At 34.2% G+C, this 13,032-nt stretch overlaps 1 protein-coding gene across 1 annotated transcript; it reads left to right on the top strand.

Moving 5' to 3' along the window:
* Positions 1 to 423: 423 nt before the first annotated feature.
* On the top strand, positions 424 to 10,712 carry IBSP (integrin binding sialoprotein; the record flags this gene model as incomplete). The annotated part of the gene is made up of 6 exons (XM_084233629.1): positions 424 to 477; positions 572 to 622; positions 712 to 789; positions 4,198 to 4,260; positions 9,451 to 9,624; positions 10,176 to 10,712. The coding sequence occupies 6 exons, from the start codon at positions 424 to 426 to the stop codon at positions 10,710 to 10,712; spliced, it is 957 nt and encodes a 318-aa protein (XP_084089755.1).
* Between the last annotated feature and the right edge of the window lie 2,320 nt (positions 10,713 to 13,032).

Here is a 13,032-nt window from a genome sequence, read left to right as displayed (position 1 = left end):
CAATGATAATGGAAAGTTTAAATAGAACTGTAGAACGACCTAATTGGAGAAATTAGAATTAGAATGAACAGATCATATAACTACACTAACAATTTCATTGATTTAGCTGGTATTTCTAAGTTGATTATAGGGGACTTCCTCAATCCAATGTGAAGTGCACTAAGTGTTCAAGTCCCTTGCAGTGATGAAATGGTCTTCCAATGACAGATCATTTAAATAGGGGTAAAGTGAGGATTCTACCACTTTAAATAGAAAAATTTAAAGCAAAAGCAGAAATTTGGTCTTCTTAATCAAAAGTATTTGGAAAGAAATGAAAACAGATTAAATACTTTGTTGTTTACTATGAGCAAAAATGTTACTCTCTTAGTGTTAATATTCTTTAACTATCATACTATTTCATTTATTCCAGAAGCAATCACCAAAATGAAGACTGCTTTAATTTTGCTCAGTATTTTGGGAGTGGCCTGTGCTTTCTCAGTAAGTTCTTTATTAAAAATGTGTTTTTATTTCTGATTTTGTCTTTTTTATGTAAAAGAGAGAATATATAATAATTAAATGCTCTTTTAAACAGATGAAAAATTTGTATAGAAGAGCCAAACTACAAGATTCTGAAGAAAATGGGGTAATTAATTTTAGATACTTCTTTGGCCCAACTACACTTACTCTAGACTTAGTGCGTATTAAACATTGTCATTTATTTTGTTTATGTAGGTTTTTAAATACTGGCCACGATATTCTCTTTACAAGCATGCCTATTTTTATCCTCCGCTAAAACGATTTCCAGTGCAGGTAAGTATAAAATTAATTTTTCTTCTCATCCATTACAATTTAAAAGGAATTAAATTTAATTTCAATTAATCACCCAATTCAAATCTCACCAAAATTCATGGAAAGACTACTTATTATAAAAAGTTTGTATTTAATATAATAAGATTTAATGTTCACTTAGGTTCTCTTTTAAAACAGATATACAAACACACAGAGTCAAATCATTTGGGTCCAGTCTAGAATGACATAAGAAAATGAAATACCGTGCCATATTGAATTCAGTTTTATTGGCTAAATCACTGACAAAAAGTGAGACATAAAATAAGATGAGACCATTAATCATCTTGTTATGATTAATCAAACTCGGATACAATTGTTCTACATTCAGTAATTTAGTCCTTTAAATGATAGGAGAAAAATTGATTTCAAAATGAACACAGACCATTTTATTTTTTTAATATTTATTTTATTTACTTATGCATACAAGAACTGGGGTGTAGGCCAGAGGTGTGGGGGGTGAGAGGATTCACAAGAGACAGAGTGGGGAACAGAACAGGTGGAGCTACTGAGATACCCTGCTGAGGTAAGCAGCAGGCAAGGTAGGAGAGTTCTGCTGTGCCATGTGGGTCAGCTCCCTGGCCAGGATTGAACTCATGCCTCAGTGGCTAGCGATAGCTTGAAAGTGCTGAGACTTAACCCTTGCGTCACCAGGGAGGCATAACAGAGACCATTAAAAAATATATATTGATAATTAATGGTGAAAGACAAAGATTTTCTGCATGTTTGACCTGTACAGTTTGCTAACACAATATGTCATACATTGGAATATAATTCTGAAGGAAATGTGATGCAAGAACTGCAGAACAAAAAGAGGAATTCATAAGCTAAGAAACTAGTCAGAAAAACAAAACATCATTAAAATTTGTAAACAACAAGGAAAATAAATACTGAAAATACAAGTTTCTGGTTTTCTGGGTTACTTGTGAAGAGGGTCTTTGAAAACTTGAGGTTATGGTATTAATTTTAAAATACAGCAAACCAGAATTGCTCTATTTTTATTACTATACAGTTTAGGTTCAGGGCACCAATTATGTATCATTTGACCTAGAACTCCTGAGACACTTGAGGCAGTCATAATGCTGAAATGATGCCTTAGTGCAGTGGCTTGGCCAGCAGCCTGCCAAATGTTGGGCTGACCCATCTCTAACTCATACAGTGATAGGAAATGATAATCTTAAAGTATTTTTAGCACCATAATAATTACAGGGAATGTGTGTGGCCACAGAAATATAAGCACAAATGATACAGGAGTTGTGGTTTTTCAGAATTGTCTTCTACTCTTTGGTTCACCTCAGACCCATAAATAGTGTTCATTTAAAACTCTGCTTTCTTAAACTAAATGGAAATGATAATAAATTTGCATTTCTAATTAGCTCCTCAGCTTTCCTGAAATATCATGTACTTAGACATCTTCCCATCCAGAAATCTATGTGTGTGTGTGTGTGTGTGTGTGTATAATCTGATTTAAATGCCCAAAGTGAAAACACAAGGTGTGGTTATACATTTCATTATTGGAAGACTCAAAATTCATAGATTGTTAAATAGATCTTTAATTTCTACAATTCTGCAGAATGTGCGACTGTAGTATTTGTAAGTAAGATAGTTGTTTTAAAATAGAATCCAATAAAATGTATCTCTTGATCTAAGAGTTTGATGTATGATTTATTCTCCCACTTTACAAAATTTGGATTACAAAATTTAGATATATAATATCTATATAATATTTATGTTTTCCATACTATTATTTTTTATTTAAAAATAATAAAGAACTTTGGCAAACACATAAGTAGATATACAAGTCTATTAAGTCTTAGTGCCTCTATTTGGACTTAAGCCTATCAATTACTTAATGCCTCGATTATCATCCAAACATACATTAAGTTGTATTGGCTTAGAAATTCATGCATTATTCAAACAAATCTGTGTTTATATATAGTCATTTTTATTTTTTTAAATAAAAATAGTCATTTTTATTTATTTAGTTATGCATACAAGAACAGGGGTACAGGCAAGAGGTGTGGGGTGGGGAGACAAAGTGGGGTGCAGAACAGGTAGATCTATTGAAATACACTGTTGAGGGGAACAGAGGGCAAGACAGAAGAGGTCTTCTGTGCCCATAATCATTTTGAAATATCAACATTCATGAAAGATGTTTCATTGACTGCAATTTTATCAGTCTATTTTAGCTTATCTGTCTGCTTGGTTATAGAAATGCAAGTATAAGTAAGTTTAACATATGAAGCATTTTAAATTGAATACATTGCTTTTTATGATTCAAACAATATTTGGTGTGTGAACTCTTAGAAAGTAAAAATTTTATAAAGTTTATTTTGTTTATATTGAAATAAGCCAGCTTTATCTCTGTCATCACAGTGCTTAACACCCAGAAACTGCCCATATTTCCAAATCCACTTCTTGTTACAACATACATTCTCAATACAATGCCTGAATTAAATAGAGACTTTGTGGTTGAATTAATTGAATGAGATAAGTTGGAAAAAGTAATAGTTTATATATATATATACACACTCACATATATGTGTATATATGAGAGACTTTCAGAAGAATCAGTAAAATTTAGTAACAAATTAGTAATAAGGCATAAATGAAAAAGGAAAATACTAAAAGAGACAATACTAAAATTTCAAGCTATTTCATGCAGTTTTATACTAATTGATGATATGAATTGAAGAATGATGTTGTTGAGACAGTAAGAAGGCAGGACACTTGTAAAATAACTAAAACCTCTTACAGACAAAAATGTAAAAATATGCTGTCCTCTATAGATAGTTGAGCCAAAAAATAAAAAGAGTATATTATATATATATTTATGAAATATTTACATTTTATATATCACATATAAACATATAAACATAATATAAATATATATTTATAGAAATATGTAAGTATATACTATTATACTTATTCTCCCTCTGGGCTAGGGAAGGTGCAACCATTGAGGGCATAGTAATGAAGAACAGGTCTAATTGTTCTCTTTTGCACCCGAGGGGACAAAGCATTCCCTTTCTTGGGTAAATGAAGTGACCCCCTGAAGAAGAGCCCAATAGGGACTGCCCTGGGCAAGACCCGGGTTGGGGCCTGAATCTTTCCTCAAATCTAATCTTGTGAATGTGAAGGTTTGTTCTCTAAGATCCAGGTTTCTTAAATGGGTCATCAGAATCACAGAATTCACAGGGCAGAAAGTGACAGAATCTTCAGTGGAGCATCCATTTAGATATCTAGAGCCATTAGGGTTGGTTACAGAAAAAGAAGGAAATGAGTTTGTGTGTATTTTATCTTATCTCAAAGGTGATTTCCTTTGCTATTAATATAGGCTTATATTTGTATGAATTCATGTTTATTTTTTAGAGCAGTAGTGACTCATCTGAAGAAAATGGAGATGGTGACAGCTCTGATGAGGAAGAAGAAGAGGTAAGGAATTTATGCTGTTTTTTTTTTTTTTCATAATAAACCAGGCAGCACCACAAAATAACAGGAAACTAATTTACTGTAGTGTTTACTAGTAAGTAGCCATTTCTAATTTAAAGTCACTCACATTCTTCTATTTTGGACTAGTGGAATATTATTTAAATTAGAATTGACTAAAATGACCTGTTCAACATACTGCTGTAGTGTGGGCTAAGGTTACCTACAAATGACACACAAAACCAAAATAAAACCATTTTAAATGGAAGTGTGAATTCTGATAAAAAAAATTATTGTTTATATTCAGGTGGGTGGATCAAGATCATAAAAGACAAATTCAAAATAATCCAAAATTTAATGTGATATTTGCTTTAAGGTTTGAACTTAAAAAATGTCAATGTACTAAGTGGATAGTTTATGAAAGCCAAGCTTATATCATTTACAGTATTATTTTGATTCATCTGCCTTTCTTGACCCATCAAGGAGCACTGCTCATTTTAATGGAAATTTCCTGTCTTTATTTGTTTGATAATGAAATTCATATTTTTCCAGAAATGTAAATACTCAAGATGTACAAATACCTTCCTGTACAATACTACAAACTAATGTAACTCATGGCTTAAAATCCACCTATATATCTTGGAAATTACACTAACATGTTTATAACTAACATTCTTGTCCAAGGAAACATACTAATTAGGCACATTTTCCTGTATAGTCAATTATAGCTATCCACTGGTTTGGTAACCTTCTAAATTCAGGTATTCTTTGGTACTATTTATGAATGGACTATGACAGTCAAAAATAGATTAGGGATAAAGGTCTGCTATCTTGAAAACAAAACCATGTGGGGGCTTTAAAAGTGACAAATCATTAACTTGAATTTTTTTAGACTGTAATAGTAACATTTCTGGTACCATAATTTACCCTCATAATCCTTTAAGGAAGGACTTACAAGAATATCAAACCAGTACCAAGAAAAATGCCACCTACTAAATCCCACAAAATGTTGCCTGGAGTTCTACATGGTATTCTTCACAAGAATGAAGAGTAATCCATTAAACTACAGCTGTTTGCTGTCCAGTGATTATAAAATTGACTTGCCACTTCGATTTCCCAGTTAGATGGCATCAGCTCCTCTTTTGTTGTAAAAATGCTTGGGGGTGGAGGAAGACTAGGACTCCTTTTACATGCTGAAGAAAACACACACTCAAAATTTTGCCAATGGCATCTCAATATTTATGGTGCTCCTAGAAGTTATCTGCAAAACACTAAGACCCAGGCACTTAGAGACTGCAGGTTACACTTCCTATGTTGAGGAGGAAATGTCCTGAGCATGCTTCTGTATCTCGTCATCCTGCCTCTCTCAGTTTCTTAAGCATATATTGTGCCCAGCAAATGTTTCGTGGTTACGTTTTGAAACTTCAGAGGAGTATATGCTCCAAAGACTACTCAATAAAAGCGATCTTTAAAAGTAGATGAATAAAACAAAAAGTCTTCTATTCTGCAGGAGTGTTAGAGCCTTGTTTTTCTTCATTTCTTCCCTAAATTTTTATTAGCAATTCAGGTTAAATACAGAATCCCCAGGAATTGTATTCACATGAGAAGGTGCTTATGCATATGATCTACTTGTGATTATACTTTTTTTCCACTCTTAAATTATTTAGCCTCATTAGAAAAAAACTTTCATTGAGGAAAAACTTTTATTGAAATATAATACATAAATCACAATTATCATAAGTACACAGATCATTAAAGTTTCAGAAGTTGAATAATAAGTGTAACTAACACCCATAGCAAATATTTCATTATGTGAATTTACTACCAATGTATTATTCTTCTGCTGATGGGCACTTGGGTAGTTTCTAAGTTTGCATTATAATAGAGTGCTGCTATAAACATTCTAGTAACCCTTCCCATGAATGCATACTTTCATTTCAGGAGGCCATTTTACTATTGATAGAAGTTAAATTTCTAAGTTAAAAGATATGTATATGTCCAAGCTAATTGATACACCCAAACAGCTTCCCAGTGCAAGTGCACTAATATAAACTCCCACCACCAATATATGAGGGTTCCAGTTGCTCTTCATTCACACCAACACTTAATATCTTCCAATCAGTTAAGCAGTCTAGTGGATTAATAATATTTCTTGAAGTACAAATAATTGCTTACTCTTCTATTCCATTTGCAACCTAGTATCCATCAACAGATGATCATTTTCCTTTTAAACTCAGTGCAGCAGGACATCCTTAAATAAAGTAAGAAAAGAAAGGATGTTATTGGAGGAAACAGAAATCTATGAGCAGAGAGTTTGGTTCTTTAGTTAAGATCCTGACACTATTAAGCTACTATCTGTTTAACTTCATATAAGACATTAATTCCTGGACCTCTCCTGGTGGCACAGGAGGTTGAGTGCAGCACTGTGAAGCTGTCTGCAGCTTCTGCAGCACCAGGTCGATCCAGCTGGCCAACAAGGGTCCCACATGACTCGGCAGACCTCTCCTATCTTGTCCGATGCTCCCCTCAGCAGTGTATTTTGTCATTCTACCTGTTCTGTTTCCCACTGTCTCTGGTGAATCCTCTCACCCTCCCACACATCTGGCCTGGACCCCGGTTCTTATAAATAAATAAATAAATAAATAAATAAATAAATCTTTTTTAAAAAAAGACATCAATTCCCTGGCACCTCAGATTTATACCTGTGAAGTGAGAATATAGGATGCAATTTTTATATTCCCCTACTCTAAAGATTTTTCCTTCTATTCTTGAAAGTTTTAGCCTGTTGGAATAAAGAATAAACACAGGAAATAATATAGACAGCATAGTATTGATGGGATATTTGGCACAAATAGCTGAATATTGTTTTGGATGGATTCTATTAGTCCCAAGAGTTCAATGAAATGAAGGGAATTTACGTAAATGATGAAACAAATATATTCTTTAGTCATTTTGTTTTAGTAATAAGAGGATAAATCTGGGCTTTATTTGTTTGTAAGTCATAAAATATAAGATGCTTAATTAAAATTATACTAACACATACTCTCTTTAGAAATATATTGAAGTACATTCAGTTTTCCAGTACTCATTTAAAGTCAATAAATTCTATGTTTATAAATACATGACCTTTAATATTAGCTATGAATTACATTAGGAGACTAGCTCAATTAACAAACAATTGAATTGCCTAATATCATGGATTAAAACAAAAGAATGAAATGTTAAAGATTATAGTAATTATTCATTTGAGGCATGTTAACTTGTAAAACCATCTCCATGCAATAACATAACGCTACAGATTCCTTGGAGTACTTACTTTCTTCATTGCTTGAAAAATTGCCTCAAATTATTTAAATACTATATATAGCACAGAACTAACTTACATATTAGCAGTTTTTTTAATTGAGATAAAATTGTCAGAGAACACTTTGTATGAGTCAGAAGTATAGAATCCCAGCTCTTCAGCTCTCTGTCACATCACACCCACCACAAAGGCACTCCCCTCCCAAGACACCCATATTCCTCCACCATAGTTTATTGAATCCATTCACACTGTGCTCTTTGCTCTCCCATTCCCTTGCTGGTAGCTTCAAATCTATGGTCAGATTTACAGGGTTTGTTTCTGTCTGATTTTTTTTTTTTTTTGATTTGGTTGTTTCTCTATGTCCCACATATAATTGAAACCATCTAGTATTTTCCTTTTCTTCTTTTGACTTATCTTGCTTAGCTTTATCCCTTGCAGTTCCATCTGTGTTGTCTCCAATAGCAACAGTTCATCTTTTTTGAGGGGGTTTAGTAGTATTACATTTTATCTCTATGTACCACATCTTCTTAGTCCACTCAGTTGTCTTTGAACATTTAGGTAGATTCCATAATTTGTCTATTGTAAATAACATTGCCATGACCACAGTAATGCATATATACCTTTGAATTAGGGTTTAGCATTCTTGGGTAGATGCCTAGGACTGGAATTGCTGGATGATATGGCAGATCTATTTTTAATATGTTGAGAAACCTCCATACTATTCCCATAAGGGCTGAACCAGTCTTCATTCCCACCAAAAGCATACAAAATATCATTTTTTCCTTCACATCCTCAGCAGCACTTCTTGTTCCTTGTCTTTTTGATGCTGGCCATTCTCATAGGAGTGGGATGATATCTCATCATGATTTTAATTTGCTTTTCCTGATAATAGTGATGATGAACATGTTATTTATAAGTATTTAATTATTTTGATGTGATTACAAATGGAGTTGTTTTCTTGATTTATCTCTTTTCTAGCTTGTTTGCCTATGCAAAATCAACTGAGTTTTATAAATCTATTTTGTAACCTGCCACTCTATTGTACTGAGCTGTTATTTCAAGTAGTTTTTCTAGTGGAGTTTTTACAAATATTATCATGTGCTCTGCAAGTAATGACAGCTTAATTCTTCTTTCCCAATTTAGATTCCTTTTATGTTAATAGATTTTAAATTGAATGTCTTTTTTTCTTTAAATAAAGTTGAAAAGAAATGAAATATATTCATTTTTTGGTAGTGATAAGTCATTCATTTTTTTTTTTGAAAAGAGGGGTTTCTATTAAAAAAAAAAACCTTTCTGGAAAAACTATTCTTAGTGTGGACAATTCACATAAAGCCTAATCATCATCAAAAACATCACAGCACATTAAAAAGAAATCAGCTTTTTCATTTAGAAAGATACAACTTCATCACTTATTATAAAACGATAAGCACATTATTTAGTCTTTTTCGAGCTGGTGGTACAAGGGGTTAAGACTCAACCTATGAAGCTATCCATAGCCACCGCAGCATGAGTTTGATCCCTGGCCAGGGAGCTAGCCACATGGAGCAGCAGACCTCTCCTGACTTGCCCACTGCTCCCCTCAGCAGTGTATTTCAGTCAGTCTGCCTGTTCTGTTCCCCACTCTGTCTCTGATGAATCCTCTCACCCTCTACACCTCTGACCTGTACCCCAGTTCTTGTATGCATAAATAAATCTTTAAAAAAACTAAAAAATGAAGTGTGAACAATAATCTTAACTTACAGGGCTGCTATGAAGTATTTTTAAAAGGTATAAAGTTCTCAGCATATTTGTAAGAAATATGTGAATCCATTTACTACCATTGTATTGTAAATATTAATAAGAGTTATCTTTCCGCTAAAATAATTTTTCTTGCTCTGGATATATTTCATCAGGAAAATTCAAATGAAGAAGAAAATAATGAAGAAAATGAAAACTCTGATGGAAATGAAGATGAAGACTCTGAGGCCGAGAACACCACCCTTTCTGCTACAACGCCTGACTATGGCGAGGACAGCACACCTGCATTAGTGACGCTAGGTCTTGCTGCAATACAGCTTCCCAAAAAGGTAGTAGTTCCTGCAAAATATTACATTTCAGTAATGAAGTCTGATGTTATCCTCTACTATAACCACAAATATTTTATGTTATCTACATTAACTCATGGATAAGCCAGAGCAGATGCAACTTCCTTCTTCACAAGTAGAATACACTTTTTTCCCCAGGCAAAGTATCTTCCTATGTTATCACACCGACTTTCTAAATTATAACAAAAGATTAAGGGCAAGCATCTTACCATTTGGTAAAAGCTTTTGAAAGATACCATTGTGTTTCAGGAAAGAAAGTTCTAAAAAAAAGAAAAGTGAGTCGCAGATTTATAGGAAGCATCTGCCACAGAGGATGCTTACTTTTTAGGTATATTTTCCATCAAATTTCAATGATGAAGGTATTAATTCTGAAATTTGAAGACTCCCATCAATTCTTTCATAAGTTAAATTGACTTCATTTCAAAATTACTTCTAGAAAAAAGTTGTCAGTACAGGTGTGTTGGGTGAAATAAAGATCTTAGGTTTCTCATTTTTCATGCTAGATTTGGATTCTTTCAACTTTTTCTTTATAGGCTGAGCCTACTGGAAACAAGTCTACAAAAAAGGAAGAAAGTGATGAAGAAGATGAAGAGGAAGAGGAAGAAAATGAAAATGAAGAAAATGAAGCAGAAGTGGATGAAAACCAGCAAGGCATAAATGGTACCAGCACCAACAGCACAGATGTAGACAATGGAAATGGCAGCAGTGGTAGAGACAATGGTGAAGAAGATGGTGAAAAAGAAAGTGCCACAGAAGCGAATACAGAAGTAACCACGGTACCTGGAAAACAGGACAAGAGCATCTCTACAACAACAACTTCTCCAAATGGTGGGTTTGAAACTACAAGCCCACCCCAGGAGGTCTACGGGACTACCACCCCCACATTAGGGGAAACCACCACCCCTGAGTATGAGGAGTATGAACAAACAGGCACCAGTGAATATGGATATGAAGTCTATGAAAATGAGAATGGAGAACCTCGTGGGGACAATTACAGAGCCTATGAGGATGAGTATAGCTACTATAAAGGGCAAGGATATGGTGGCTATGATGGTCAGGATTATTACTAACACCAGTGAAGGCCTAGCCTGGGAGGAACTCATCCATTCTGGCATTTTGTGTGGCTACCATTTTCAAAGTTCAACTCAGGAAGGCGCAATATAACAAATGTGCGTATTACCATGTGGAATGGTGCTACTGTTCCCAAGTGATTTTCTTTAATTGCTTCTGCAAGTAATGAGCTTCTTGTTGCTTTTCCATGGTATATTTTTGAATATATTTTTGAAAAGTCATTGTGAACTAGGGCCATTTAAAAATTGGTAAAGCAATCCACAAGATCGAGTTTGATTGAATGTTTTGAGGCTGTTATTCTATAACTAGTATTTTTAACTTTGCACTTTGCTGACTGTTATAGCATGCTCTTTGTGCAAGAAGTGTTTCTAAGGTGAGGTTCATTGATATTAATGACACTATACAATATATGTGTAGTTCTTTACTACCTAGTCAACACTGTATAGTAGGCCTAATCATCATCCTCATGTGTTTTTATGTGATATGTATGTATATTCTCTCTATGGGTTTTATCACAAATAAAAATGCAATTCCACAAATGTGTTACTATTAAGAAAGAAAATAAGAGTTTCAGAATGGGAAAGGTTAGATCAGTAAGTGAACAATTCAGCTAAAGGACAAAAGCTTATTTCTAAAACTCTGGAATTACAGGTAGTTTCTTATGCATGAATCAGCACACCTAAAGTTTGACATGCTTGGGAAGGACAAACCATATACATTAGGAAAATAAAAGAGTTTTATTAGAATGGGAATTCTACATTAGAATGTATTTTTATAAAATAAAAATACATTAGAATGTATTTATTTTACAAAGAAAAATATAGGATGTCCAATGAAATTTGAATTTTAGATAAATAATGAATTTTTTTTTGTGTGTGTGTGTAAGTATATTCCATGGCCTATTTGCCCTAATGAAATATTTGGGACATACTTATACTAAATGATCTATTATTTCTCTGAAATTCAAGTTTAATCAAATAACCTATGTTATAGCTGATAACCTCATTCCTATCTGATTTGATTTTTGGGTGGGCTAGGAAGTGGGGTGGGCCAAACCCTTCCTCCACATACACACACACACACACACACTCACACACACACACTCACACAAGAAGGTTGATGTGCAAAATCTTAACTGCAATTCCACTTTAATATAAACATAAAATAAAATTTCAAATGGGAAGTGTAAAGGAAAATTAATAGTGGGAATGAGTAAGAAAATAGGAGAAACTTTACCAAAATGGCAACAAGTGGCTTTCCTTCATTCTGAGAGGAACATATAACAATTAACTATCGGAACAGTACACCCAGAGATTTCTGTGACTTGACTCAAAATTGGAGCACCCCTGAGACTTTAGACACTCATATGGGCAAGGAGAAAGTAGATGCCAAGGAGATTCATGCTTAGTTGAACAGGAGCTGGGAAGAGAGAAATGCCTGGAGGTTGCGATCCAAGACAAGGGAACAGTAGGGGTCTCAGGCCTGCCAGAGGCCCTGGGAGGAGAAGTGAAACAAGGTGAAGAATCACACCCATGTAAGAGTGGGGGAGCTGGGGTGCTCTACTCACACCAGGTCACCAGTAAGGAGGGGAGACAGTGCTCTGGACTGTGCCTCACTACAGTGACCCCTTGGAACTGATACTGACTTCGTGAAGCACACTGACAGCACACAGGCTACAAAATTTCAGATCTAAAAGCCCAGAGAGAGGAGATATAGCTGGTGCCACAAACATGAACCAGCCCTCCCCATCTCTAGCACATTCACACCACTGTTCGGGCCCTTCTACCATCCTGCTGATTCATCAACTGCAGAAACAAAACAAAACAAAAGGTCTCAGTATCTACAAAAGCCAGCAAAGGCCAAAATTATAAAATCAGAGCAACTCAAACAACAGGAGAGATCCCTGAAGGAAAATTAAAAGTAGTTTTAAGTTACTGCTAGAGATTTTATTTTTAAAAATAGTTCACGTTAAAACAGCAATATGGGAAGATAAAACATGTAACACGTGGCACCTGGAGACCACAAGGGAATATGTCATCATAAGGAGAGAACAGCTCTCCAGAATCTAATGACAAAGTCATGAAAGATTATATCTCCCTATCAGATAGAGCTCAAAATTGCTATAATAAGCAAAATTAAAGAGAGAAAAGAAAACACAGAAAGCCAAGCCATAACAATACCAGATAATTCAGAAAAGCTAACAAAAGTGCTACAACAAAATTCAGAGGCAAAGATAAAGCTCAGAAATAAAATTAATGAACACAATGTAGAAGTGGGAAATTTAATATGCAAATAATAGATATTCTGGATGTTAAAAAG

Source organism: Talpa europaea (assembly GCF_964194135.1).
Source record: "Talpa europaea genome assembly, chromosome: 5".
Lineage (NCBI taxonomy): Eukaryota > Metazoa > Chordata > Mammalia > Eulipotyphla > Talpidae > Talpa > Talpa europaea.
This window is presented reverse-complemented; position numbering and strand designations above follow the sequence as displayed.